Raw genomic sequence first — 27,896 nt, forward strand, 5'->3', positions numbered from 1 at the left:
AAATAGCTTCAGCTGGTGTTATTTGTTATGTGTTGCTGAAGTGAATGAGCTCTTGACTGTAATACATGCTACTGGTTCATGTAGTTTAATTTGTGTTGTTCTGCTAGATTCAAATTTGAGAATTGCAAAAGTTCAATCTGTGGTAAAATTTTGGTTAGACATGGCAGATCAAATATCAGTGGCTTGGGGACACCACATGAGTAAAAAAAATATCAAATATTATCGTAACACAGAAACCACAACGAAGGAAAGCAATGAATAGAATCTCCAAACACCAATGTTACAAATCTTGACATGGAAATTAAAGGCATAACCGAAAAAAAAGGTTTAAAAAAAAAAGTTTACTACATGAAATGTTCTAATTACTATTCGAACTTAATTAGATTCGAAAGCACCCAACTCATTGATCTGATTTGCTTGTTCTTTCTCTTCAACAGAATGAGTATCATCTTGTTGCTGTTCAGCTTTGGTGAAATCTTGAGATTGGTGGTATGGCTACCATTTTCCATCTTCTGATTCATCTGAACAAAAGTATTCAGTTTGAAATTCATCCACTCGCTCTTTAAAAACTTCTTGAATTTTCTGAAGCCAATGTTTCACACTTTGCTGCTATGTCCTCTGGTTTTGATTCCAAGTCCTCCATTGTTGATAAAAAGTTAACAAAACAAAGACTTGAATGATCTTGCTATTTTGATTTGACAAACATGTTTGGTTTGGAAAACTACCGGTTTGACAGCCCAGCATTGCTTTGTATGCTACTGAGAATAATTTAGAATGAATGATAAGTTTCTAAGTTCATGTAAAAAGATTAATGTTTATACTACTCACTATACTTGAGTCTTTAAAGTTTGAATTTAACCAGCTTAAATTTTAATTCTATAAACAATTAATCCAATTATGAAACTAAAACAATGCTTTTATACAATCTCAGAACTGTTCGTTACTTTTATAAGCCACAAAAACTTCTCAAGAGGTTGGCCTCATCTTCCAACAAGGACGAAAACTTCTCCAGTAGAAAACTCACCACACTCTCTGCCATGACTAGTTTCGATATCCTTCGTCTGCTCTGTCATCTCTCTGTATTCTTTTTTTTTTTTTTTTTTGAGATAACCTCTGTATTTCTATAGGTAGAATGAATGGTAGATTTTGAGTCAACCAGAGACACTTCGACTCAACCATATTTTTTTTTCTGAAAGAAACAATACTTCATCAACACCAATCACATCTTATCTTCTTTTAATATTTTATATTTATTACATATATATACATAACTCAAGATCACTCCAAAGACAGATCTTCCTTCAAGAACAAGTCAAACTCTTGTACAATTTCTTCTTCCTCCTCAGCATCAAAAGGTTTGTGCCTCCCAATTGTTATAAGCTCAATCAACAACTTCCCTATGCCTCAACAGTAGTTGCTGAAAAGAGTTTTTGAATGCATATTATTTGTTTCTATCTTGGAACGACACAGAGTAACCTTCTTCATTATGAACTTGAGTTGAACTTGTACTAATATATATGCATGTCATTATGAAGAAATATAAGTTTGGGTGGTTTTTGAGTGTTTTGTTGTTTCGTTTATTTTGATGTTCTTATTTTTTTTGCACTGATCATAAAATTGCCAAGGGGGAGATTGTAAGTGTCCTACTTTGTTTATTCTGTATTTTGGCAATTTCATGACTCATCTGATTAGTGGAAACAGCATTGAAAATAGCATTGAGAGCTTTAGAGTTAAAATTGGCCTTCTCAATTTCTTCAGTCGTCCACTTGCTGGCAGCCTTAGCAACGTCAACATCTCCCACTTTCTCAGTTGGGGGAGTCCATCCCTCAGAAACAGCCATCCAAACTCGTTCGTCAACAGACTTAAGATAAGCTCTCATCTTTGTTTTCCAATAAGGATAGTTAGCCCCTTCAAGCATGGGAGGTCTGGTGGTAGATCCGCCTTCTCTAAACATATCCATGACTGTGAACACAACAAGAAAAAGAAACAAAAACTCTCGAAGAAGACACTAAGAGAGGGTAAGAGGATCAGCAGAACACAAAGAATCAAAGGCAAACAAATCACCCAACCTAAAACACCCAGGAAATAGTAATCAAGAATTACGAAAGCTCTGATACCAAAATGAAGGTGATATACTACCTAAGAATCTACAATCTTGACGAATTAAAAACAAGATTTAAAGAAATAACTAAGAACAAGTAAAATTCACACCAAGAAATTTTTACAAGGTTCACCACTACACAAAGTAATGGCTAATCCTTGGGACCTAGTCCAGAAAGAAATCCACTAAGATATGAATTGCAAGTTTTACACAGTATCTCTCAATTTACAATCAACACAGTAAATCATCTATACTTGTCTCTCTTGCAACAATCCTTAGCTTGAACTAGTTGAATCTTCTCACTTGAATTCTTGCAGATCCAGCTTTCTTCCAATACTCAGCTTGATGAACAATCACAGCTAGCCATGGATGAACAACCTCTCAAGATTCAGTTCTTTAACCTGTAAAAGAAAGAAAACCAAAAAACAAACTATACGAAAAACATACACCTCTAAATCCACGACTGAGAAAAGCAATTAACCCATATATTTATAGAACTAAGATCTAACTAACACAAAAACCCAGCCATGCTCAAAACAGAAAATCGTTAGAGAAACTAATTAATTCAGCCACCACTGAAAAACTCGAAACCTAATGATACAGCCAAACTCAAACAAAGCCACGTAAGAAAACAGTCAATTAAAACAAAGTCCAACAGCCAGATGCAACTGGCAAAACAGAAGATGAACCAAAATACTGTCAAGATACACAAAACAGATGGAACAGAGAAACTAACAGATGAGTCATGAAATTGCCAAAATATAGAATAAACAAAGTAGGACACTTACAATAAGAATCAATTTGAGTTGGAGTCAGAACAGCAGGATGTTAAGACAACATTCCTACATTGAAAACTTAAAGAGACAATGTGGTGATTGTGAAGATTTGATGTTCTCTGCTGAGTCCTAGTCAACCGCTGGAGTATTCATCCACTATCCATGTCACACGTTTATAGCAAAGGGGTTGTTAGAAATGGTTTTTATTATATTAGTCTATTATTATTATTATTATTCCTATTGTTATGCCTTACGTGTATAGAGCATGCTTGCTCTAGACTTGAGCTGAGTTTTTACCAAATACTCTTACATATTATACTGCTTTTCTTTCTTGGTACCAGAGCCAACACTCCTCCACCTGCTACAACAGCAGCACAGGCCACCAACACCTCAGCTCCAGTAGCACCAGGCACAGACAGCACACTACAGAATGCTACCAATTTAACACATGTCAACACATGTCTGCGACTGAAGAGTCTAGAGTCTCTAAGAAAGATGTATGGCATAGAAGGCTGGGACACCCATCTAGTAGAGTCCTAAACCAAGTTCTAGCCTTAGCTAATGTAAAACATTCTGTGAAATCACATGTAAAAACATCTGTGATGCTTGTCAACTAGGGAAATCACATGCACTACCTTTTAAGGCATCTAACAGTCGAGCCACAAGGGTATTAGAACTAATACATTCTGATCTATGGGGACCAGCACCCATTGCATCCAACACTAATTACAACTTTTATATCCACTTTGTTGATGACTACTCTAGGCACACTTGGCTATACCCATTAAGAACAAAATCAGAAGCTCTAAATGCTTTTATTCAATTCAAAATCCTTGCTGAAAACCAATTTGAGAAAAGAATAAAAACTCTTAGAACAGATCAGATTGGGGAGGAGAATTTCAATCATTTGAAAACCTTGTCAAGGAAAGTGGTATAAATTTTCAACATTCAATTTTTATCAATAAAAAGACTTCTTATGCATGCATTCCTTTTTTAAGTCTCTCAGGGGCATCAGTATCTCTTGAATATGTAATGTTATGTTAAAAGAGCATAAATATTTTGCATAGATTAAAATTTGCAGGGCAAGGGCAAGCTAATCTGAGAGAGCTTGAAGAAGAATTTGAAGATAGCACTTTACCAAAGTAATGAAAAATCTGTTTACTTGAAATATAAATATATATTATATATGAAAAAACGAGAAAAAGACTAGAATTGCATGTAACATAAGTAAGGTCAAGCAGAACAAGAAAGAAATCAAGAAAGTCAGCAATCAATTAAAATGAAACAACTGAAAAATTCATCAAGGTATTGTCAAGCAACTTCCAAAACTAAACCAAAGCATTACACTCAAAGAAATATCAGAACTCAAAAGAGTTCATTACAACAAATGTCTACACATGATATTTGACATTACAGAATCTCTCTCAACTAAGCAGAATCTCAACATCAACTGTTCCTCTTCTGCATCTTCAGATTGCACAGGTGTTCCAATCTTATCTACTTCCTTCTTGTACTCCTCAACACCATTCCAAACAACTTTTAGCGCATCCTGTAAGGTGAGTCTCCCAATCATTATAAGCTCAATCAACAACTTGATTATGCCCCAACAATAGAACATGAATCCAATTAATTAAATAAAAAGATAACTAGTTTTCTCAAATAGAATGTCATCTTTGTTCTTGGCACAATAGAATTGGAAAGTCCTTGAAAAACAAAAGAATAGCCAAAATATAATGAAACCAACCTTGAAATTATATCATATTTTGGTCTATGAAGAAATTCACCTTCCACTTTTTTCACATCAAATCATACACTAAATTTACTAAATTGTCTGTATATATATATATATAAGTATAATTGTTATTCTCATATAAAATGTATATATGCGTTATAAGCTCAACCCTGATATTTATTAAGTATCGTTGAATTCATTCATCAATTATAGAGAGGTAAACGTCAACTTACTTTGTTTTGATCATTGTCCACTTCTCATCACAAACACATATCTTGATAAGCTCAATGTCTCTTTTAGCTAAAATTCAAGAATATCTATGTTATAGGTGGTGATATACAATTTAAAAGGTTGAATATAAAAATCATAATAATCCATTATAAATAATTTTTCTAGTGATTGAATTTCAAAATATTATTTACAAACCAGAGAATAAAATAAATAAATAATTAAATAAAAAAGCTCATTAGTTTTCAGAAGAAGAAGAATGAAACTTACATCTCTAAAGCCATTCACCAACACCTCCGCTTTCACGACTATAATGGCCGATGAAAATATTTGGAATGTGCATTACTTTTGAGTAGTTATCATGTTCACTTCCCCGATACATAGTTGTTGTCAATTCCACAGCCATATTTATCAATCGAAGTTGTTGGAGGTTTCTTAGGCGTTCAATTCCTGATGGTATTTCCTCCAGTAATTTGCAATCGTTCAAAAGCATATGTTTGAGACGAGACAATGCTTTGTCTTCCACTGTCACCCTTCTTAAGTTGTCCAATCTTAAAATACGGAGATCTGTGAGCGTTAAGAAACTCCCAGCTTTAAAACATAGTGACTCCCCATCATAAGCTCTTTCATCAAACCAGAGTGATGCTAGATTGGGCAAATCTTGTAATGATTCTAGCGGATCTACCTGCAACCTACTACCATGCAGACGTAATCTAGACAAGTTTGTAAGGTTTTGTAGTCCTTCTAGTGACTTCTCCACACGACCTCTCATGTCTAATCTCCGGAGCAATCGAAGAGATGAGAAGGATTTAAATTGGAAACTAAGGGCTTCATCCTCTGTTCTTGAAACCAACCTTAATGAACGAAGGAGCTTTAATTCACGAATTGAAGAGAATAGTGCATCTCCATGCTCAGCTCCAAGCTGTAGGAAGCCTAACATCGTCAGTTGTGTTAGCCTTCCTACGGATACCATAGGCTCAGTTTCACCCTGTTTTGCCTCAACATACATGAGTTGTCTCAAGGAAGAAAGGGATTCCATCCCTTTTAAAGCCTTAAAGCCATGCAATGTCGGATCCGTTCTATAATCATAAACTAGTACATGTCTCAAACACTGTAATTGTAAAATCTCACTAGGTAGGTCTCGTACAAGAGTATGTTGGAGCTCTAACGTTTCAAGATGTTGAAGATTCGCAATAGAGGGTGGAATTGAACTTACAGCGGTATCTCTTAAACATAGGTATCGCAAATGGTATAGCTTTGTGAGACTCTGTGGAAATGTAGTCATAGGTGCACATGTACAATTCAACACCTTGACAAGTCTTGACCCCTGCTCAGAAAATGAAGACATGAATTTATTCCAGACATCTTTTTCTTTGGTGAATAAGAGCAAAGAGCGCAGTTGAGATAGTTGGTTGTCCCCAAATGCATCTATATTTGTTCCTTCATGCACAGATAGTCGTCGAACTCTTTCTGGAAGCCTTTTATTGCTCTCTTTATTAGTTATTGCTGCAAAGCCTTGATCTTTCGATTTTAGAAGCATAGTTTCCCTTAAAATATCGTGCACTCGACAACTTTTAACTCTTCCATCATCATATCTATCATATACTTGGGCCAAGCTTCTGTTAAGAAGCTCGTTGAAACAACCATTTGCCACTTCTTCTAATGTTCTTCCTTCAATTTCTTCTATGAAACCTTCAGCAATCCACAATCGAATCAGGACAGTGAGTTTAATCGAATAATCCTCAGGGAATAAACTTAGATACATGAAGCAATGCTTCAAGTGGTAAGGCAAATCATTGAAACTAAGTGTAAGTATGGCTTGCATGCTTTTCAGCTTTGTATTGCCTTGTAATTCAGCCCGCAGAGAACGGTGAACAATCTCCCATTCATCTACCCTATTAATGTCCTTTGTGGCCAACATGCTTCCTATTGCAACAATGGCAAGAGGCAATCCCTCACATCTTTTCAGGATGTCTCTTGAAATTTTCTCCAAATAAAGAGGACATGCCTTACCTTGAAAGGCTTTTGCACAAAATAGAGTCCAAGAATCTTCAGAAGATAAAGGATTTAAGGTTAAGATCTGACCTTCAACATCTTTGGTAGAGGAAGAGGCCACATCTGCAATACGAGTTGTGATCATTACTCGGCTACCATTGTTGTTGTTCCGAAATGCAACTTTGACTGCTTCCCATGCATTCACATCCCATATGTCATCTAATACAACCAAATATCTTTTGTTACTAACAAAATCAACAATGGTTGTCTTTAGGAAGTGGGGCTCTGTGGACTTCTCAACTTCATCAGGAAGTGGCAGCTTCATAGCTTTGAAAAATTGCTGGATTATTTGTCTCAGAACTTCATCTAGCTTGAACAATTGTGAAATATTGACCCAAGCTTGGATTTGATGAAAATGATTCTTTACTCGTGAATCATTATAAACTGAACTCACCAGAGTGGTTTTGCCCAGCCCTCCCATTCCGACCACTGCAGCCACTCGTAGTTGAGGGGTATCCTCCGTAAGAAAACTCAAAAGACCTTGCTTCTTTGGTTCAATGCCCACTAGTTGAGCTTCTTCCAGCAACCGTGCGTCACTTCTAACCTCAGAATAGTAGCAAGGTTTAGTTCCCGAACTCGACCCGATCTCCGTACTACTCAGTTTGTAACCATATCTCTGGCGCCCCTCAGAAATATCAGTAACTCTGAGTTTGATACTCTGCAATTGGGAGGCAATTCGACGGCGAGCTTTCAAGTTCTTGATCTCACGAGCCATCTTAGACAAATAACCATAGAATCCATGTCGCTTGGTATGCTCAAATCTATACAAGAAATCATCGATGATGTCTTCTGCATCGTAAGCGACCTCTCTAACTTGCTTAACCCACACTTTGATTTCTTCATCTTGATCTTCCTTAGCATCAGCAGATCGCAAGAATGCTCTTATGCGATCCAACTCATTTTTCACGAAAACAACTTCATTTCGAAAGCTGCTCACGAGTTTCACCTCATCTTCCAACAAGGACGAAAGCTTCTCCAGTAGAAAACTCACCACACTCTCTGCCATGGTTGTTTTGCTTATTATTTTGGAACCTCAATCTCCTTTCCTGTTCTCTGATCTTTCTATAGGCATGAAGAAACGAAGACTTTTGAGTCTACGAGAGACAACGTTGGTGCATCTTGTTTTTTTCATTGTCCAGTGGTTTATAAGATCATTGGGTTTAGGTAACGTATCACAACATTATATTTTTATATAAATATATATATATATTAATGGTGTGTATTATTGGGTAAGACAACTGTAAATTGCATGACCATTGCCAACTCCATTTTATAAATAAAAATATTCTCGTCCTAGTGGAGTTGGAGTATTATATTTGAAGATATAATTTATTTAACTAGAGAAAGAAAATTAAGCAAGTGCCATATATGTACATGTAAACTATATAGCTTTATTATAAATTAAGATCACTTTATTATAGTGATGGTTGGTTGGTGATTCAGTCATGTTAGAAAAGTTTCTTGATCTTACTCTCTGATTGAAAGTCACTACTTATTTGGTTCTGTCTATATATGGAGATTATTGCTTTAATTTATGTTCTCCAATAATGTTTTCTGTTGGCAAATCTGCATATAAATGTGTATAAACAAGAAGAAGAAAGCAGAAAGAGAGAGAGAGAGAAAGAAACGTTTATAAAGCTATGAGATATATATATATATATATTGTAAGAGAAGGAAGTTAAGTTAGGTAATTCTGTTATGCCAAGCAAGGTTAACTTTGTTTAAGTAAAACATGACAAATTTTTTTGATATGAGACTCTTGTATCAATATATACTATGTATGCAACTCAAACATTAATTGTATGCGCAACTCAAATATTTTACCTTACAAAAACCAAAGAAAGAATTAGTCTATATTGCATCAGTTAGAATGAAACAACAACAAGATTCATCAAAAGAGTCTATAAAACTCAAAGGGATATCAGAACTCAAAAGAGTTTACTTCATCAAAAGAGTCTATACTCAGTAGCACCAATTGTCCTATTAAATCTTTCTGACACTGGTTCCTGGGACTTGCATGCGCTTGCCACTTGGCTCAGACCATCTACGGTCTGAGCCAAAGCTTCTGTTTGGCTTGGAAGAAGAAATGAAGTAGCGAGAGAGAGACTTGTTTACAAAGTTGTTTAAGCTCAGAGTTATATGTATTGTAAGAGAAGTTTGTTAAGTTGGGTATTTCTGTTGGTATACTTAGTTAGGTGTATTTGTTTCTAATGCTGATTCCCGGGATTTCAATGCTCTTGCCATTTTGACAAAGATGTTTGATTTGGAAGACTACAATCTTGACAGCCCATCTTTTGCTTGCTCTGCTCTTGAAGTTGAGATCTCAGCTTTGTCTTTAGTATGTGAAAACCACATGTCTTTCTTTCTTCTTTACTGACCAATTGTCCCATTAAATACTGAAAATATTCCATGCATGGATTCTCTTCTTTCCATAATATGCAGTATGGACTTGCTTGCTGCCTAAGCAATCAGACAAAGCCAACATCTTGCCAATTGGGTCATGTCCTTTACATATAAGTTAAGCTATCATGAATCTTCCTCATACATTACGTACAACAAACAGAGCTTTTAGATTTAAGGGTTACAGAATTGTTGTATTATTTCAAAGGAGGGCAAGTTGAGGCAAGTTGATTATGGAGAACAAAACACAGCAAGGTTTTTCTGATTTTGCTTTCTTACTATTTTTACTTTTAGTTTGTCTCATTACTTTTTACTCTTACTTGAAATATTCACTTTGTTGGTTGAATAAATGTATCAACTCTCGTCAACTCAGTCTGCTGTATTCACTTTATTCACCATGACTGTTACTGCCTTGATACACTATTATGTTGTATATGTTCTCTGTTTTAACCAGAGCAAAACTGCATTGAAATGTTTGATTTTAACCAGAGCAAGACTGCATTAAAATGTCAATTATTCATCTACTAAAGATACTATTAACAGGAGTATATAATTCTCAATTAAAAAAAAAAGCAGGAATATATAATTGTGTATCAACATGTTTGGAAATAATATGCTCTTCATACAAAGTACAAGTTAGTTTGGTTTTTCATACTTCATAGCATAGCAGCTTATATATATATATATATATATATATATATATATATAAATAAAACGAAATTAGACAAAGCAAACATCTCTCCACGCACAACTAAAAAACTCATCTGGGTATAGTCAAAGTCAACTTTCATAAAGTAACAAAATCAAAGGAATAATATCAGAACTGAAAAGAGTTTATTACATCAGATGTCTACACATGATATTTTCTTCTTTTCTACCTTTATTTATCATTACACCTTTTGGTTTGTTTACAAGATTTATCAGTCAACAGGAGTGATGTTGGATGTTGCAATGATCACTCTAGAGAGATTTATTTGTTTTGTATTAATAAAATAGTAATGATATGTGCACACAGAATGTGCTTCAAAACATTACACACATTGATACGAGTGGTTTCTTACAAATCAATATTTTCTGTTTCAGTTAGGGCTCTTGTGATAAATATCATGTATTCCTTTTCCTTTGCTTGAGAAGTGACTCGTGTAGACTACTGTGGCAATTTGGATGATATAAGCTATGTTGTCATATTGATTGTATTTGCTTCAGAAGTGAAGCTTTAATAAAATCTATGAAGAAAACCTAAGAACATGCAGATATGTTGACATTGATACAAATGCCAATGCAATTATGCTTGTTGGGAAGGGAATGAATCGTAAAGGTACATAATTATTCTTCTTGATGATTTATATTCCAGTTCATAATTACAAGTCCGATATTCATTTCATAATAGTTAGTCTTATATTTATTTATATATGTCTATATATACTTGTATCATTATTAACCATCCAACTATTTAAATATGTTTGTGTTTGAGAACTTTTCCCAAGTGTGGTAGTGTCTTGCTCATTTTCTGTATGTCATTTGATTTGTTGTATTTTCTAGTGGCAGCTTTTCATTGGCTAAAAAGTTATTGCTGAATATCTTGTCATGCTTTGTAATCATACATTGGGTTTTAAATGATTTATAGATTAATAGCTTTGACCATTCCACCAGCAACCAATTCAACAGCCACTCTTAACTGATCTAGATTTTGGCATCTAAGGTCAAAAGATATTGCAACCGAAGCCAAAGAGTTCTAACAGTGACAAGGAACCTGGATTTGAAAGTGCGAAAGCTGGAAAACCACTGAAATATGTGGCTGCATATGATATGATGGTATGTTTCTATGAAAACATGAGTTCATACTTCAACATATAAAAAAATTGTTATGTTTTCCCTACCTTAAAAAGCATGGTCATTTCATGTTGTATTTTGTATTGAACAGTAGGTATGAGTAGATTCTAGTATTACGTTTACTCTATTCTTGTACAATTATGGAATGTTACTTTTATCATTTGTTAAAATGCAAGGATAAATGGTAACTTGAAATACATACTTTTCAAGCTTGGCTCACCATATGAATGTTTTTAAAAAAATTCATCTCAATTTACTGTCTGGCAGAGCAGAAGGAAAGTGTTTGTTAGTGCTTTTTTTCTTTCTTTTCACTTTTCTCTCCAAAATTTTCTTTCTTCTCTCTTTCCTCCTTACCAAACGCAGGCTTAAAGATGGTTCCTTTTTCTCACTGAACCACAAGAATGTCATCAGGGTCTACTATTTTCTTGCTTCATATCGGTACTATAAGCCCATATTTTTGCAGTAGTATTCTCAAGTAAGTATTAATATTAGAGTTGATCAGTCTCTATTAATTAGCAAACTAGCCACAAAGTTAAACTTTTTCAAAAGAAAATCTTGTCTTAAAAACACCTAATGTTCCTTTATCTTTTAATGAAGCTAAGTGCTTTAAACAGATGTTGTTTCTTTATCTGTATAGTATTATGCAAAACAGATACTAAACTGGCTATGTAATATGCAAAACAAATATAATAGGTCTTTATTTTTTATTGAGCATATAACTCTTATTTTTAGAGCTCATAAGATGAAGTAAATCTATATCTCAGAATCAAGAACAAAACCTTAATGTTATTATTATTATTATTATACAGAGTCCTATATATTATTTTTAATTCAGCTTTCTGTACATATCACTCTTGAGAACAATGTACATAAGTATCTCTCTTCTTATATCTTGAACTCTGTTATTCTCTAATACTACTGTGCCTTTTTTTTTCTAAAAAAATAATTTTAACAAATTCCATGCTTGTAGAGAAATATATGCTCTTTACTAGTCCTTGATATTGAGGTATGTTAAAATCAAACCACTTAAACTAGTGAGAATACATTCTAAGAATCAACCATGACTATGAATACTATAAGTTTAGATCAGATGTGAACATTTGAATACTTTCTATCACAATTCAATTTTTATCAATAAAAAGACTTCGTCTGCATGCATTCCTTTTTTAAGTCTCTCAAGGGCGTCAGTATCTCTTGAATATGTAATGTTATGTTAAAAGAGCATAAATATTTTGCATAGATTAAAATTTGCAGGGCAAGGGCAAGCTAATCAGAGAGAGCTTGAAGAAGGATTTGAAGATAGCACTTTACCAAAGTAATGAAAAATCTGTTTACTTAAAATATCAATATATATTATATATGAAAAAAAACAAGAAAAAGACTAGAATTGCATGTAACATAAGTAAGGTCAAATATTTTACCTTAACACAAACCAAAGAAAGAAAAAGCAGAACAAGAAAGAAATCAAGAAACTCAGCGATCAATTAAAATGAAACAACTGAAAAATCCATCTGGGTATTGTCAAGCAACTTCCAAAACTAAACCAAAGCATAACACTCAAAGAAATATCAGAACTCAAAAGAGTTCATTACAACAAATGTCTACACATGATATTTGACATTACAGAATCTCTTGAAACTTCAGATACCAAAAGTGTCTTCCAATCATATCCACTGCCTTCTTGTACTCCTCAACACCATTTCAAACAACTTTTAGCACATCCTGTAAGGTGAGTCTCAAAAAAGACAGATTTGGATATCTCAAAATCGACCCCAAACACAGAACTTCCCTCAACAACATGTCAAACTCTTAATCAATTTCTTCCTCATCATCATCATCAAAAGACTTGTGCCTCCCAACAGAGGTTGCTGGATGGCACACAAGCAATTTATGAGAAATATCTTGGAAGCTGCCTCACTATACTGTAACAAATTATGAGGATCAGACAATAAAAGTTAGATTTGGAACACAAGTACAACTTTTGAAACTGAAATGATATTTTTGTCTCAATTATTTATTTTGATCAGCTCAATGTCTCTTTTAGCTAAAATTCAAGAATAGCTATGTTATAGGAGGTGATATTCAATTTCAAAGGTTGAATATAAAAATCATAATAATCCAATATAAATTTTCTCATGATTGAATTTCAAAAATATAATTTACAAACCAGAGAATAAAATAATTAAATAAAAAAGCTCATTAGTTTTCAAAAGAAGAAGAATGAAACTTACATCTCTAAGGCCAATCACCAACACCTCCGCTTTCTCGACTCCACTAGCCGATGAAAACACGTGCAATGTGCCTTACTTTTGAGTAGTTATCATGTTGACTTCCACGATATAGAGTTGTTGTCAATTCTGCAGCCATATTTATCAATTGAAGTTCTTGGAGGTTTCTTAGGCAATCAATTCCTGATGGTAATTCCTTCAGTAATTTGCAATCCTTCAAAAGCATAAATTTGAGAAGAGACAATGCTGTCTTCCACTGTCACCCTTCTTAAGTTCTCCAATCTTGAAATACGGAGTTCTCTGAGCATTAAGAAACTCCCAGCTTTAAAACATAGTGACTCCCCATCATAAGCTCTTTCATCAAACCAGAGTGATAATAGATTGGGCAAATCTTGTAATGACTCTAGCAGATCTACCTGCAACCTACTACCACGCAGAAGTAATTTAGACAAGTTTGTAAGCTTTTGTAGTCCTTCTAGTGACTTCTCCACAGGACCTATTACATATAATCTCTGAAGCAATTGAAGAGATGAGAAGGATTTAAATTGGAAACTAAGGGCTCCATCCTCCGTTCTTGAAATCAAACTTAATGAATGAAGGAGCTTTAATTCACGAATTGAAGAGAATAGTGCATCTCCATGCTCAGCTCCAAGCTTTAGGATGCCTAACATCGTCAATTGTGTTAGCCTTCCTACGGATGCCATAAGCTCAGTTTCACCCTGTTTTGCCTCAACACACATGAGTTTTCTCAAGGAAGAAAGGGATTCCATTCCTTTTAAAGCCTTAAAGCCATGCAATGTCGGAAAACTTCTATAATCATAAACTATTACATGTCGCAAACACTGTAATCGTAAAATCTCACTGGGTAGCTCTCGCACAAGAGTCCTTTTGAGGTCTAACGTTTCAAGATGTCGAAGATTAGCAATAGAGGGTGGAATTGAACTTACAGCGGTATTTCTTAAACATAGGTATTGCAAATGGTATAGCTTTGTGAGACTCTGTGGAAATGTAGTCGTAGGTGCACATGTACAATCCAACACCTCGACAAGTCTTGACCCCTGGTCAGAAAAAGAAGACATGAAATTATTCCAGACATCTTTTTCTTTGGTGAATAAGAGCAAAGAGCGCAATTGAGATAGTTAGTTGTCCCCAGATGCATCTATATTTGTTCCTTCATGCACAGATAGGCGTCGAACTCTTTCTGGAAGCCTTTTACTGTTCTCTTTATTAGTTATTGCTGCAAAGCCTTGATCTTTCGATTTTAGAAGCATAGTTTCCCTTAAAATATCGTGCACTCGACAACTTCTGATTCTTCTATCATTATATCTTATATTCACTTGGACCAAGCTTCTGTTAAGAAGTTCGTTGAAACAACCATTTGCCACTTCTTCTAATGTTCTTCCTTCAATTCCTTCTATGAAACCTTCAGCAATCCACAATCGAATCAAGACATTGAGTTTAATCGAATAATCCTCAGGGAATAAACTTAGATACATGAAGCAATGCTTCAAGTGGTAAGGCAAATCATTGAAACTAAGTGAAAGTATGGCTTGCATGCCTTTCAGTTTTGTATTGCCTTGTAATTCAGCCCGCAGAGAACGGTGAACAATCTCCCATTCATCAATCCTATTGATGTCCTTTGTGGCCAACATGCTTCCTATTGCAACAATGGCAAGAGGCAATCCCTCACATCTTTTCAGGATGTCTCTTGAAATTTTCTCCAAATAAAGAGGACATGCCTTACCTTGAAAGGCTTTTGCACAAAATAGAGTCCAAGAATCTTCAGAAGATAAAGGATTTAAGGTTAAGATCTGACCTTCAACATCTTTGGTAGAGGTAGAGGCCACATCTGCAATACGAGTTGTGATCATTACTCGGCTACCATTGTTGTTGTTCCGAAATGCAACTTTCACTGCTTCCCATGCATTCACATCCCATATGTCATCCAATACAACCAAATATATTTTGTCACTAAGAAAATCAACAATGGTTGTCTTTAGGAAGTGCGGGTCTGTGGACTTCTCAACTTCATCAGGAAGTAGCACCTTCACAGCTTTGAAAAATTGCTGGATAGTTTGTCTCAGAACTTCATCTAGCTTGAACGATTGTGAAACAGTGACCCAAGCTTGGATTTGATGAAAATGATTCTTTACTCGTGAATCATTATAAACTGAACTCACCAGAGTGGTTTTGCCCAGCCCTCCCATTCCATGCACTGCAGCCACTTGTAGTTGAGAGGTACCCTCTACAAGAAAACTCAAAAGATGTTGCTTGTCTGACTCAATGCCCACTAGTTGAGCTTCTTCCAGCAACCGTGCGTCGCTTCTATCCTCAGAATAGTAGCAAGGTGTAGTTCCCGAACTCGACCCGATCTCCGTACTACTCAGTTTGTAACCATATCTCTGGCGCCCCTCAGAAATATCAGTGACTCTGCGTTTGATACTCTGCAATTGGGAGGCAATTCGACGGCGAGCTTTCAAGTTCTTGATTCCGCGAGCCATCTTACACAAATAACCATAGAATCCATGTCGCTTGGTATGCTCAAATCTATACAAGAAATCATCGATGATGTCTTCTGCATCGTAAGCGACCTCTCTAACTTGCTTAACCCACACTTTGATTTCTTCATCTTGATCTTCCTTGGCATCAGCAGATCGCAAGAATGCTCTTATGCGATCCAACTCATTTTTCACGAAAACAACTTCATCTCGAACCCCGCTCAAGAGCTTGGCCTCATCTTCCAACAAGGACGAAAACTTCTCCAGTAGAAATCTCACCACACTCTCTGACATGACTAGTTTCGATCTATTAATCGGTTGTTTTGCCTTTTACTTTGGAACCTCAATCTCCTTGCCTGTTCTCTGATCTTTCTATAGGCATAAAGAAATGAAGACTTTTGAGTCTACGAGAGATGACGTTGGTGCTTCTTGTTTCATTGTCCAGTGGTTTGTATGAGATAATATATGTATATCTATATATATATAATATAACATCATTGGGTTTAGGTAACGGATCACAACATTATACATATTAAAATAAATGGAGGAATTAATTAATAGTGTGTATTATTGTGTAAGTCAACTGTAAATTGCATGACCATTACCAACTCCATTTTATAAATAAAAATATTCTCGTCCTAGTGGAGTTGGAGTATTATATTTGAAGATATAATTTATTTAACTAGAGAAAGAAAATTAAGCAAGTGCCATATATGTACATGTAAGCTATATAGCTTTATTATAAATTAAGATCACTTTATTATAGTGATGGTTGGTTGGTGATTCAATCATGTTAGAAAAGTTTCTTGATCTTACTTGGTTCTGTTTATTGCTTTAATTTATGTTATCCAATAATGTTTCCTTTAGGCAAATGTGCATATAGATGTGTATAAACAAGAAGAAGAAAGCAGAAAGAGAGAGAGAGAGAGAAAGAAACGTTTATAAAGCTATGAGAAATATATATTGTAAGAGAAGGTAGTTAAGTTAGGTAATTCTGTTATGCCAAGCAAGGTTAACTTTGTTTAAGTAAAATATGACAAAGCTTCTGTTTGGTTACAAAAACATTAATTAGAATATTTTACCTTACAAAAACCAAAGAAAGGAGAAGCCCAACAGAAAAGAAAACAAGAAATCTAGTAGTCTATATTGCATCAATTAGAATGAAACAACAACAAGATTCATCAAAAGAGTCTATAAAACTCAAAGGGATTTCAGAACTCAAAAGAGTTTACTTCATCAAAAGAGTATACTCAGTAGTACCAATTGTCCTATTAAATCTTTCTGACACTGGTTCTTGGGACTTGCATGCTCTTGCCACTTGGCTCAAACCATCTACTGTCTGAGCTAAAGTTGTGAGAATATTTATTTATTTGGTACATAAAATCAATTTGTTGCAACTAATTGATTTAATATATTAAAGTCAATACTTAATTTATTGACAAAATATTCTAATTAATGGTGAGCATTATTTGTTACCTGATTTTGTTGTTATCCGATTTTTCATATCCCAACTAATTGAGAAAATATCTCAATCTGTGGCAGAGACTCTGATGGTAGGTCTCACTCTATAAATATAGAGTACCGGTTCCCAAGCTCACTGCTCATTCTGACTTTCAATTTTGACTTTCAGTAACTCCATCTAAAGAGTTAGTAAGAGCTTGGAAGCCCATGTACTCGTTCTAACTTTTGTTTCTTTTCTTTTGTAGATCTAAAGCTAGATCGAGGTTATCAATTGCAATGGCTGGAGGCATACAATATTCGATCATCTTTTTATATATGTTCATTCTATATATTAATTCCGCCTACATGTATATAGGATTGTTCATATGTCTATATTTCATTCTAATCTAACATTTGGTATTAGTCGACATAATTATCTCTACCTTGTTAATTTTATCTGCTTATATATATTTATTTGATTTATATATGCCTTTCTATTCATATTCATATGTATGTGTATATTTTATTGTTGATTGGTTTATTCTTCTAGTGTATGGTTTTCCTTTATTATTATGTTTTTAATTCCATTAGAAATATCTTAAGATTCGTATTTCTTTTGGTTTGTGTATTAAAAACCAGTTTTTCAACTATTGAAACTCATTTTTTGCTCCGTTCATACACGCTTATGGCCAACAGTTTTCTTTGATATTAAAGTCCGGTTTCTATTTGTTTTTTGAGCAATAAAACGTCATGAATCTCTTTAAACATTGTTTTAGATTCATTATGGACGAAAATATATGAATTTGGATGTAAAAAACGTTGTTTTCATTCGGGTTTTTTCGTTCGGATCCGTTTTTGAAGCCATTGCAGCTTCTTTTGCTATTGATGCCTTATTGTTATAGCATCTTCGAAATATTTCATCTTGTATTATGAAAGCTTGCTCTGCCCTTGGCAAGGCCATAGCAACTTTTATTTCTTGGGCTAAGAATTATTTTCTTTTAAGACCCAGGATTATGCAAAAATCTGTTGTGTATTATAATGTTTGACAAATTCTAATTCGAGGTTGCAATTGTATTTCTGGAATCAAATTATTATGATATATAAATCATATTTAATTGTCGTCTATATTCCTTCCAGGCTTTATTAGTTTAAATGGTTCATACTGAAGTTGATCAAACAAGCCAGCCATACTGAAGTCGCTCTCTATTATGAAGGGATCGCAGCCATTGGATTCAATTATTTATTTATTGAATCTAACGGATATGAAGTGGGTGTAAACATTTATTTATTATTACTTTTTGCATAATTGTTTATTTTATATTATTTTAATTATAGAGAAACTTTACCTTTTTTGCTTTATGAATATTAATTGTCTAATGTATTGTTATAGGAAGCTGAGTCAAAAGTGGCAGCTTGTTCATGAGGCATTCAAACTAAGGAATTGACTTAGACAGCAAAAGATATGTCAGACAGACCGAGTAATAGTGAGGTATTGTATACCAAATAACCACTAAATATCTTACATTTTAAAGTATTTTATACCTATATAGGTATATGTGTATCAGCCCTTCATGTCTCAAAGCCAACTTTCTTGTTCGGCCAAGTTTTTAACATGTTCTATTCATGGTATGCCGAGTTCAAAGATGTCATTTCAGGTGAGAAAATTAGAAGGAAAAGAGGACTGCAGTAAGGTAAGTCACCGCCTGTGACACACTTGTGTTTTAATTAGAGCAAAACTGTATTGAAATGTGTGATGATTTGTCTTTAGTACATATATATATATGAGAATTTTTTTATTGGGCTTTACTTTAAGCTTTATTGGGAAAACTTTCAGAAATCTCGATCCGTGAACAGTTATCGGCGCGAATTTTTTTATGAATGTGTATATCGTAGTTATTTAGAGCATTCTGCAAATTTTCAGAAAATTCTGAATAATTTACAGTACCGAAAACTAAGTTCAAACATGTTACACACGTGACTAATTTTTTTTATGCATGTGGAAAACAATATGTTTGAACCTAGTTTTCGGTACTGTAAACTATTCAGAATTTTCTGAAAATTTGCAGGATGCTCTAAATAGCTACAATATACACAGTCATAAAAAATTATCGCGCCGAAAACTGTTCACGGGTTGTAAACACTGAGAGCCTTACTAATAGGACTTAAAGTGAAGCCTTATAGGAGAATTCTCATGTATATATATATATAGATATTGTAAATTTAAAAAAAATTCTTTACAAAAAAAAAAGGTGACCAAATTTTAAAAAAGAAAATTACTATTTTATATTTTATATATAAGAATTAAAATAAAAGTCATATTTTGTATGTGACGTAAAAATGGATCATCAACAACCAGGACCCTATATTGTGGGTGTTAAAATTGATACCTACAATATAAAGAATGCTCTAAATAACTACAATATACTCTGTCATTATAAAAATTAAGTTAAAAAACAAAATAAAGTAGAAGGGTGTACCTTGTATGCATAATTTCCCTCAAACATTTATCTTTGGACAGTTACTTTTTTTTTTCAAATGTTATATTTATTTTTGTATGAACATTTTGAAATTTGTCCTCATGCTCCATGTTATTTATGATTTTCATTTACATAGCAAAGAGGCTTATCTTATTTGAAGATTTGCTTAAGTGTTTGAAGAGATGTGTGGATCTTAGAATTTGTTTGACCCAAAATGTGATAAATCATATGTCAGTGTTCTTCCATTATAAGCATCAAACATTGGAAAGATATGTAAATTATGTCAATAGAAGTGTCTACCACTTTTAATCTATAGTATTACAGCAACTATATATATATACAAATATATATATATATATCCGAGTACTCATATTTTTCAATACATAATTATGTATAAAATAAATATGTTATGGTCAATGTATAATTTTCCTGAGCCAAGAGCTGGGTGTACTCATGACCTTTGGCCTAATACTATTGATGTTCATTTGTTGAAAAATCAAGAAAAGTGGATTAGGACTCTTGACTATTTTAATGACCGCTGGAGACAGAGGAATGTTGAAGATGGTGATCGGGGGGCTCGGCAGAGAGAAAGCAAGGGTTGGGGATCGGGGGCTCGGAATGAATACTTTGAAAACAGAATGAAGGAGAGGGAACGTGGGAAAAAATGGAGAGAACTTAACTTTTATAAAAGGGTATTATGGGAAATCTGATTAAAAAACTGGGTATAAATAAAAAAAAGTTGAAATATGGGTAAAAATATATAACACACTGAAAAACTGGTCACACAATCTAATTTCCACTATTTTAATGTTACTAGTAATTTAAAGCCTTCTAAACTTTATCATGTAACATAAGTAGCGTAATTTGTGTTTTTATTGATATATATTATATCTTATTTGATAGGTAGGTCAATATAAAGAAGACCGACTGATGAGATTTGTGTTGTTTATCTTTCTCTCTGATTGAATCGATCATCTATGGCGCCGAAGGAGATCCAGTTTAATCATATTGGTACATATAAGAATGGTCACCGGTATGCTTATGAGGACCTTCTAAGTAATCGCAAGAAACGTTCAAGATTAATTAGCGCTACAGAGGGTTTTTATGTGGGTAGATGGAGAGGTCATCAGTATTTGCAACCAAGTAATTATCAATTTTTACGCTATCCATTGCAAGATAGGAGGGTGTTGCCGGCAGCTAATCTTGCACTGACTTATCTAGGAGGAGGAGGAGATTGTTTGCAGTTTTGGGTGCAGGAACCTATCGGGCTGAAGTCACTTGTGCGAGTGAATCTATCGGCTACACCCATGTCCTACACGTATTTCCTGACATTAGAGGGCACAGACTACAACTTCTATGAAGCTGAAGTTCAAGTTGTGTTCATGGGAAAGATGTGTCGTGATCCAAAAAATATGATTGTCAAGTTTGTGAGGCCTGCGATTTACTACCCAGAAATCGACCAGGAGTTGCTCAGAGAGTACGATGCGCCTGATGAGCTGGCATATGAGTCTTCAGAATCTGATGTAGAACCTGATCCATCTTATTTTGAAGCTCCTGAACCTGTCCCTCTTGAACGTCAACCAACCGATGATGATGATGATGATTTTACAGATGCTACAGATGAGGATGAGGATGAGGATGAAGATGGTTGTGATGACGCATGATGGTACTATATGAATTTTCTTCCTCCAAATAAATTCTCTCGCACCGTCTCTTGTTTCAAAAAAAAATTACATCTTATTTGATTAATATTTATGTACAAAATTTATTTTGGTGATTCATTGTTTTGCCAATTTGATTTTTTTTTCTTTTTTTGTAATCTGTTGAGTTAAGAAAAAATGTGCGTACTTGAGTTTATCTATTATCTCTATCTTCATCACTTGTGTCTTACTCTATTAATAAATGAACAATTTTTCATTTAATTTACAAGATTTTAAGGGAAATCTCTTGTGATTTTGTTTAGATAAAACACAGTTATTAACACTACCAATAACATTAGAAAAATATTTTAGAACTTGGAAAGCATAACCATTAGGTAGTATGTATAAAATGCCATGCAACAGGTTAGGAGGGATTTGTCTCAAATAACCATTCTAAGTTCACAACGCAAGAGAATAATAAGCTAGGAGTACAACTAAAGCTAATGGAAACTTGTCTGAAAAAAAGAAGAAAAAGGATGGAATTAGTTCATAATTGCAATTCTTCTTCCACTTTTGGGTCTTTCTTAAGCCGAAATGAAGGCAGTTCATAACTAAACAAATGCTTCTTCATCAATATCATCAGCCGAGAGACACTGAATTAGGCTGCCCTGGTATCCAGTTGGTCATCTCAGCCACATCTGAACAATACAGTTTAAGAATTTATACTACAACTGACCAGATTTAGCCATTGAAAATGGTCATCATTTAGTACCCAACTCAAGATATCATATGCACCATTCCATCGGCAGCTATCATCACTCGGTTAGCATCTTGTAGTTTCTGCAATCACCAAATTTTACATTATAGGCCAGCTCAGGAAGAAATTGAAGATGCTAAAAAAATGTATGTATACTATACATGTACCTCTAATAGGACATTTATCTCTGCCCTTGTGTAGCGGACATCGGCCCTGGAGTTGACAGCCTCCTCTATTCCGTCAATGGATAATGTATCCAAGTGATTGGCCCGCATATGCTGGCCAAATAAAGAATTGAATGCTTCTATTCTGCAAGACGAAACAGAGAAAGACGTATTAGAATTCAGAATAAATAGAAAAACTCTTTGAATAGGGGAAAAGAAGCAAATTATTCCTCTACGGATACAGACCTCTCTGGAGAAAGTTCACCAGCAGATTGGGTTGGAGGGTCATCTACATCCATGGCATCGATTGTTGGGCTGTGCAAAGAAAAATATAGTCAGAACATTGTTATATAGCCATGAAGGAGGGTAATGAAAGATCTCCTGGTGTTGTGCAAATACTTCTATGTTGCTAATCCTATCAAAGGCAAATTAAAAAAGTAGTAGTAGTACTTCCTCACAGTTTGGCCAGGTAATTTCTCAATCAATAACTAGATGAGATTTAGCTATGAAGCAAGAGGACCGCTTATTACTTACCCTCCTTTACCAGCTGCACCACTGTCTGGTGTATCATGATCATCTGAGCGACGATCAGCTCTGCGTTTGCTCTCAGTTTCTTTCTCTTTTTCATGCTCGCGCTCCTCCATTTCAGTCAATTCTTTATGATATATGGCAAAATTTAAAACTTTCAGTGCAGCTTTGGTGAAATCTTGAGATTGGTGGTATGGCTGCCATTTTCCATCTTCTGATTCATCTGAACAAAAGTATTCAGTTTGAAATTCATCCACTCGCTCTTTAAAAACTTCTTGAATTTTCTGAAGCCAATGTTTCACACTTTGCTGCTATGTCCTCTGGTTTTGATTCCAAGTCCTCCATTGTTGATAAAAAGTTAACAAAACAAAGACTTGAATGCTCTTGCTATTTTGATTTGACAAACATTTTGACAGCCCAGCATTGCCTTGTATGCTACTGAGAATAATTTAGAATGATTGATTAAGTTTCTAAGTTCATGTAAAAAGATTAATGTTTATACTACTCACTATACTTAAGTGTTTAAAGTTTGAATTTAACCACCTTAAATTTTAATTCTATAAACAATTAATCCAATTATGAAACTAAAACAATGCTTTCATACAATCTCAGAACTGTTCGTTAGTTTTATAAGCCACAAAAAAAAAAAAAAGCAAAAGAAAACAATGCTTTCCAAAAGGTCTGCTGTTGAAGCTGAGATCTCAGCTACGTCTTTAGTATGTGAGCAAAGAATCAGCCATTACCATACTATAACTCAAAGTTAGATCAGATGTGAACATTTGAATATGAAAAATACTTTCTATCACTATTAAATTTGTAGCAAAGGTAGTATGGAGGTATCTCTGGAATATGTAATGTTTTATATATTAATTTATATAAATCCGATATTGATTGGTTTTTTTTTTTCAATATAGAAGTTTCAAAAGTCTGAATTATAGTTTGTTTGTCTGTGAAGAATTATGTGTTCTGTTTGCATGTCTACTTAAAAATAACAGCTTTGGTGTTAAAGAAGTTTAATACTATATGCTCAAATAGTTTGAGTAATAATAGGAAAGCTTTATCTTTTATCTATTTTTATTTTAGGTTGAATTACACCATAAAAGCTCAGATTATTCATATCATTGTCTCTATTTAACAAGAGTGGCCACTCTTAACAAACTAATAACCAAATATCTTCTACACTAACAAACTAAGAAGCCAATTAATGAATCTGACAGAGCAAGTGATACTGGTTCATGCAAGGGCAAGTGAATCTGACAGAGCTTAAGGAAGAAATCGAAAATAAAAAACTGTTTACTTAAAACAGCACACACCCAAGTCAATGACATGTTGATGCTCAGCAATGAAAAAGCCTGAAATAGTAGCCTTGAAGTATGAATTGTCCCATTTATTTGTTTTAATCATTTTAATGTCTCTTTAAGCTAAAATTCCAGAATTTAAGCTAGGCCAATGGTGCACAAATGATTGGCTACACCTACACCATAGTTATTTTTCATAATATCTATGTTATAGGAGGTGATATTTAATTTAGAAAGTTCAATAATAAATAGTTTTCCTCATGATTGAATTTCAAAATATAATTTACAAAAGTGAGAATAAAATAAACAAATAAAAAAGCTCACTAATATCTCTGTTGTGCCAAGTATATCAGATAGAACACCACAAAACAGAAGCTTTAATCAAGATACAAATTTAAAGTCCAAATCTGATCAAACAAATAACAGTAAACACAAAGAATAACAAAATAATGGGAAACAACACACCAGAATTTACTTGGTTCGAACTAGAGCAAAAAATTTGCTACTAGTCTACATCCAAGGGGCAGCCACTATTATTGATTCTTCCTTATGCAATTCTCTTTACAACTTTTACAACACTCTTGTTTCTGTTCCTCTCAAGATGTTACAATTTTAGAGAACAAAACTTGTTCTTCTACACGATAAGTAAATTCTAAAGTAATACAATCTTATATAGCAATGAATTACAAGTAAAGAAATAGAAACAACAAACTTAACAGAAACAGTAGAAGTTAGTTGCCTGGACCAATTATAACAATTTCAAAGGAAGAAGAATGAAACTTACATCTCTAAAGCCAATGACCATCATAGCCCGTTTCAATATTCCACTGGCCGATGTAAACTCCTGGAATGTCCATTACTCTTAAGTAGTTCTCATGTTGACTTCCACGATGTAAAGTTGCTGTTAATTCTACGGCCATTTCTATCAAATGAAGGTATTGAAGGTTTCTTAGGCTTTCAATTCCTGATGGGATTTCCTTCAGCAATTTGCAATAATGCAAATACATAAGTTCGAGATGAGACAATGCTTCGTCTTCCACTGCCACCCTTCTTAAGTTTTCTGCTCTTTTAATATAGAGTTCTCTAAGCTTTAGAAACCCCCCAGCTTTAAAACATAGTGATTGCCCATCATAAGCTCCATTTTGAAAGTAGAGTGATACTAGATTGGGCAAAGCTTGTAATGACTCCAACGGATCTCCCTGCAACTTACTACCAGATAAATATAACATAGACAAGTTTGTAAGGTTTTGTAGCCCCTCTAGTGATTTCTCCACGCGTCCTTCTATATATAATCTCTGAAGTAATTGAAGGCATGAAGATGACTTGAACTGTAAACTAAGTGCTTCATCCTCTGATTTTGAAGTCAATCGTAGCGAATGAAGGAATTTCAACTCATGAATTGAAGAGCATAGTGCATCTCCATGCTCAACTCCAAGCTTCAAGATGCCTAACTTCGTCAGTTGTGTCAACCTTCCTATGGATGCCAGAAGCTCAGTCTCACCCAGTTTTGCCTCAACATAGCAGAGTTTTCTCAAGGAAGAAAGGGATTCTATTCCTTTTAAAGCCTTAAAGCCTTGCACTGACACCCCCAAATATGAAGAACTTTTATAAGCATAAACTATCACATGTCTCAAACGTTGTAATTGTAAAATTTCACTTGGCAACTCTTGCACAAGAGTATTTTTAAGGTCTAATGTCTCAAGATGTCGAAGATTCGCAATAGAGGGTGGAATGGAACTCACATCAGTATCTCTTAAACATAGATATCGCAGTTGGTATAGCTTTGTGATATCCTGTGGAAATGTGGTCATAGGAGCACATACACAATCCAACACTTTAAGAAGCCTGGACCCCTGGTTAGAAAATGAAGACATGAATATATTCCAAACATCACTTTCTTTGGTGAATAAGAGCAAGGAGCGCAGTTGAGATAGTTGATTGTCCCCAAATGCATCTATTGTTGTTCCTTCATGCACAGATAGTCGTCGTACTCTTTCTGGCAACTTTCTACAACTCTCTTTATTAGTTATTGTTGCAAAGCTTTGGTCTTTCGATTTAAGAAGCATAGTTTCCCTTAAAATATCGTGCACTCGACATTTTTTGACTCTTCCATCTGTGTATCTATGAGTCACTTGGACCAAGCTTCTATTAAGAAGCTCGTTAAAACAACCATTTGCCACTTCTTCTAATGATCTTCCTTCCATTCCTTCTATGAAACCTTCAGCAATCCACAATCGAATCAGAACATTGCGTTTAATCGAGTAATCCTCAGGGAATACACTCAGATACATGAAACAATATTTCAAGTTATAAGGCAAATCATTGAAACTAAGAGAAAGTATGGCTTGCATGCCTTTCAGTTTTCTATTGCCTTGCAATTCAGCCTGTAGAGAACGGTTTATAATCTCCCAGTCATCTACCTTGTTGATGTCCTTTGTGGCCAACATACCTCCTATTGCCACAATGGCAAGAGGTAATCCCTTGCATCTTTTTAGAATGTCTCGTGAAATTTTCTCCAAATGCTGAGGACATAGATTACTTTGAAAGGCTTTTGCACAAAATAGAGTCCAAGAATCTTCAAAAGACAAAGGATTTAAGGGCAAGATCCAACCTCCAAGATATTTGGTAGAAGAAGAGGCCACATCTTCGGTACGAGTTGTGATCATCAACCGGCTACCATTGTTGTTGTTCCGAAATGAAAGTTTTAATGCTTCCCATGCATCCACATCCCATATATCATCCAACACAAGCAGATATCTTTTCCCACTAAGAAAGTCAACAATTGTTGTCTTTAGGAAGTGTGTGTCAGTGGAATTATCAACTTCATTAGAAAGTAGTTGATCGATAGCTTTGAACAATTGCTTGATAATTTGCCTCAGAAGTTCATCTAGCTTGAACGATTGTGATACAGTGACCCAAGCTTGGAGTTGATGAAAATGATGCTTTACTTGTAAATCATTATAAACTGTACTCACCAAAGTGGTTTTTCCCAGCCCTCCCATTCCGACCACAGCAGCCACTTGTAGTTCAGAGGTATCATTCACAAGAAAACTCAAAAGACCTTCCTTCTCTGACTCAATGCCCACTAGTTGAGCTTCTTCCAGCAACCGTGCATCGCTTCTAAGCTCAGAAAAGTAGCAAGGTTTAGTTCCAGAACTCGACCCGATCTGTGGAATACTCAGTCTGTAGCCATATCTCTGGTGACCCTCAGAAATATCAGTAACTCTGAGCTTGATACTCTGCAATTGGTGGGCAATTCGATGGCGAGCTTTCAAGTTCTTGACTCCGCGAGCCAACTTCCATAAGTAACCATAGAATCCATGTCGCCTGGGATGCTCAAATCTATACAAGAAATCATCGATGATGTCTTCTGCGTCGTAAGCGACCTCTCTAACTTGCTTAACCCACACTTTGATTTCCTCATCCTCATCTTCCATGGCATCAGCAGATCGCAAGAAGGCCCTCATACGATCCAACTCATTTTTCACGAAAACAACTTCCTTTCGAAATCCACTCAAGAGTTTCGCCTCACCTTCCAACAAGGACGAAAGATTGTCCAGAAGAAAGCTCACCACACTCTCCGCCATGTTTGTTTCGATCAAAAGTACTGAAGAAAAGAAAAATATTATGCAAAATATTGGAAAGCAGATTTTTTTTTTGTTGAAATTTTTGTAAGATTTTCAAATGGATTACGGTAGAGATGATGAAAGAGAAATAAATTAGGTGAGAGAGACGGAAGAA

The 27,896-nt window shown here is 34.7% G+C and overlaps 4 protein-coding genes and 1 long non-coding RNA gene across 7 annotated transcripts; 1 reads left to right on the forward strand and 4 right to left on the reverse strand.

Moving 5' to 3' along the window:
- Window positions 1-435: 435 nt before the first annotated feature.
- Window positions 436-27,869, reverse strand: LOC133801919 (disease resistance protein RPM1-like). 3 transcript variants are annotated; one of them, XM_062240148.1, is made up of 2 exons: window positions 24,940-27,869; window positions 436-758 (listed from the first exon to the last, which is right to left on the reverse strand). In XM_062240148.1, exon 1 carries the CDS (start codon window positions 27,740-27,742, stop codon window positions 24,944-24,946), a length of 2,799 nt encoding a protein of 932 aa, XP_062096132.1. In that variant the 5' UTR covers window positions 27,743-27,869; the 3' UTR covers window positions 436-758; window positions 24,940-24,943. The 3 variants fall into 3 exon arrangements, with proteins under 3 accessions (XP_062096132.1, XP_062096133.1, XP_062096131.1); XM_062240149.1 differs by having other exon boundaries at window positions 736-755; XM_062240147.1 differs by lacking the exon at window positions 436-758 and adding an exon at window positions 23,174-23,295.
- Window positions 4,406-7,898, reverse strand: LOC133799366 (disease resistance protein RPM1-like). The gene is made up of 2 exons (XM_062237390.1): window positions 5,108-7,898; window positions 4,406-4,426 (listed from the first exon to the last, which is right to left on the reverse strand). The coding sequence occupies exon 1, from the start codon at window positions 7,896-7,898 to the stop codon at window positions 5,112-5,114; it is 2,787 nt and encodes a 928-aa protein (XP_062093374.1). The 3' UTR covers window positions 4,406-4,426; window positions 5,108-5,111.
- On the forward strand, window positions 9,290-11,344 carry LOC133801921 (uncharacterized). Its single transcript, XR_009877059.1, has 3 exons — window positions 9,290-9,547; window positions 10,376-10,610; window positions 10,920-11,344. It is a non-coding gene; the product is annotated as an uncharacterized LOC133801921 (long non-coding RNA).
- On the reverse strand, window positions 14,493-15,560 carry LOC133799367 (disease resistance protein RPM1-like). The gene has a single exon (XM_062237391.1). It carries the CDS (start codon window positions 15,558-15,560, stop codon window positions 14,493-14,495), a length of 1,068 nt encoding a protein of 355 aa, XP_062093375.1.
- On the reverse strand, window positions 21,808-23,023 carry LOC133801920 (DNA replication licensing factor MCM3 homolog 2-like). Its single transcript, XM_062240151.1, has 4 exons — window positions 22,864-23,023; window positions 22,576-22,644; window positions 22,333-22,474; window positions 21,808-22,248 (listed from the first exon to the last, which is right to left on the reverse strand). Exons 1-4 carry the CDS (start codon window positions 22,971-22,973, stop codon window positions 22,186-22,188), a joined length of 384 nt encoding a protein of 127 aa, XP_062096135.1. The 5' UTR covers window positions 22,974-23,023; the 3' UTR covers window positions 21,808-22,185.
- Window positions 27,870-27,896: the final 27 nt, after the last annotated feature.

The sequence above is a fragment of the Humulus lupulus genome, chromosome 9, assembly GCF_963169125.1.
Source record: "Humulus lupulus chromosome 9, drHumLupu1.1, whole genome shotgun sequence".
Classification (NCBI taxonomy): Eukaryota; Viridiplantae; Streptophyta; class Magnoliopsida; order Rosales; family Cannabaceae; genus Humulus; species Humulus lupulus.

Bases quoted from the DNA above. Each gene is read 5' to 3' on its own strand.
- LOC133799366 (XM_062237390.1), bottom strand. From the start codon at position 7,898: ATGGCAGAGAGTGTGGTGAGTTTTCTACTGGAGAAGCTTTCGTCCTTG.
- LOC133799367 (XM_062237391.1), bottom strand. From the start codon at position 15,560: ATGGGAGGGCTGGGCAAAACCACTCTGGTGAGTTCAGTTTATAATGAT.
- LOC133801920 (XM_062240151.1), bottom strand. From the start codon at position 22,973: ATGGAGGAGCGCGAGCATGAAAAAGAGAAAGAAACTGAGAGCAAACGC. The intron at 22,475-22,575 runs GTCTGTATCCGT...TTCGTCTTGCAG, and splicing joins GGTGAACTTTCTCCAGAGAG to AATAGAAGCATTCAATTCTT. The intron at 22,249-22,332 runs GTACATGTATAG...TGGTGATTGCAG, and splicing joins AGATAAATGTCCTATTAGAG to AAACTACAAGATGCTAACCG.
- LOC133801919 (XM_062240148.1), bottom strand. From the start codon at position 27,742: ATGGCGGAGAGTGTGGTGAGCTTTCTTCTGGACAATCTTTCGTCCTTG.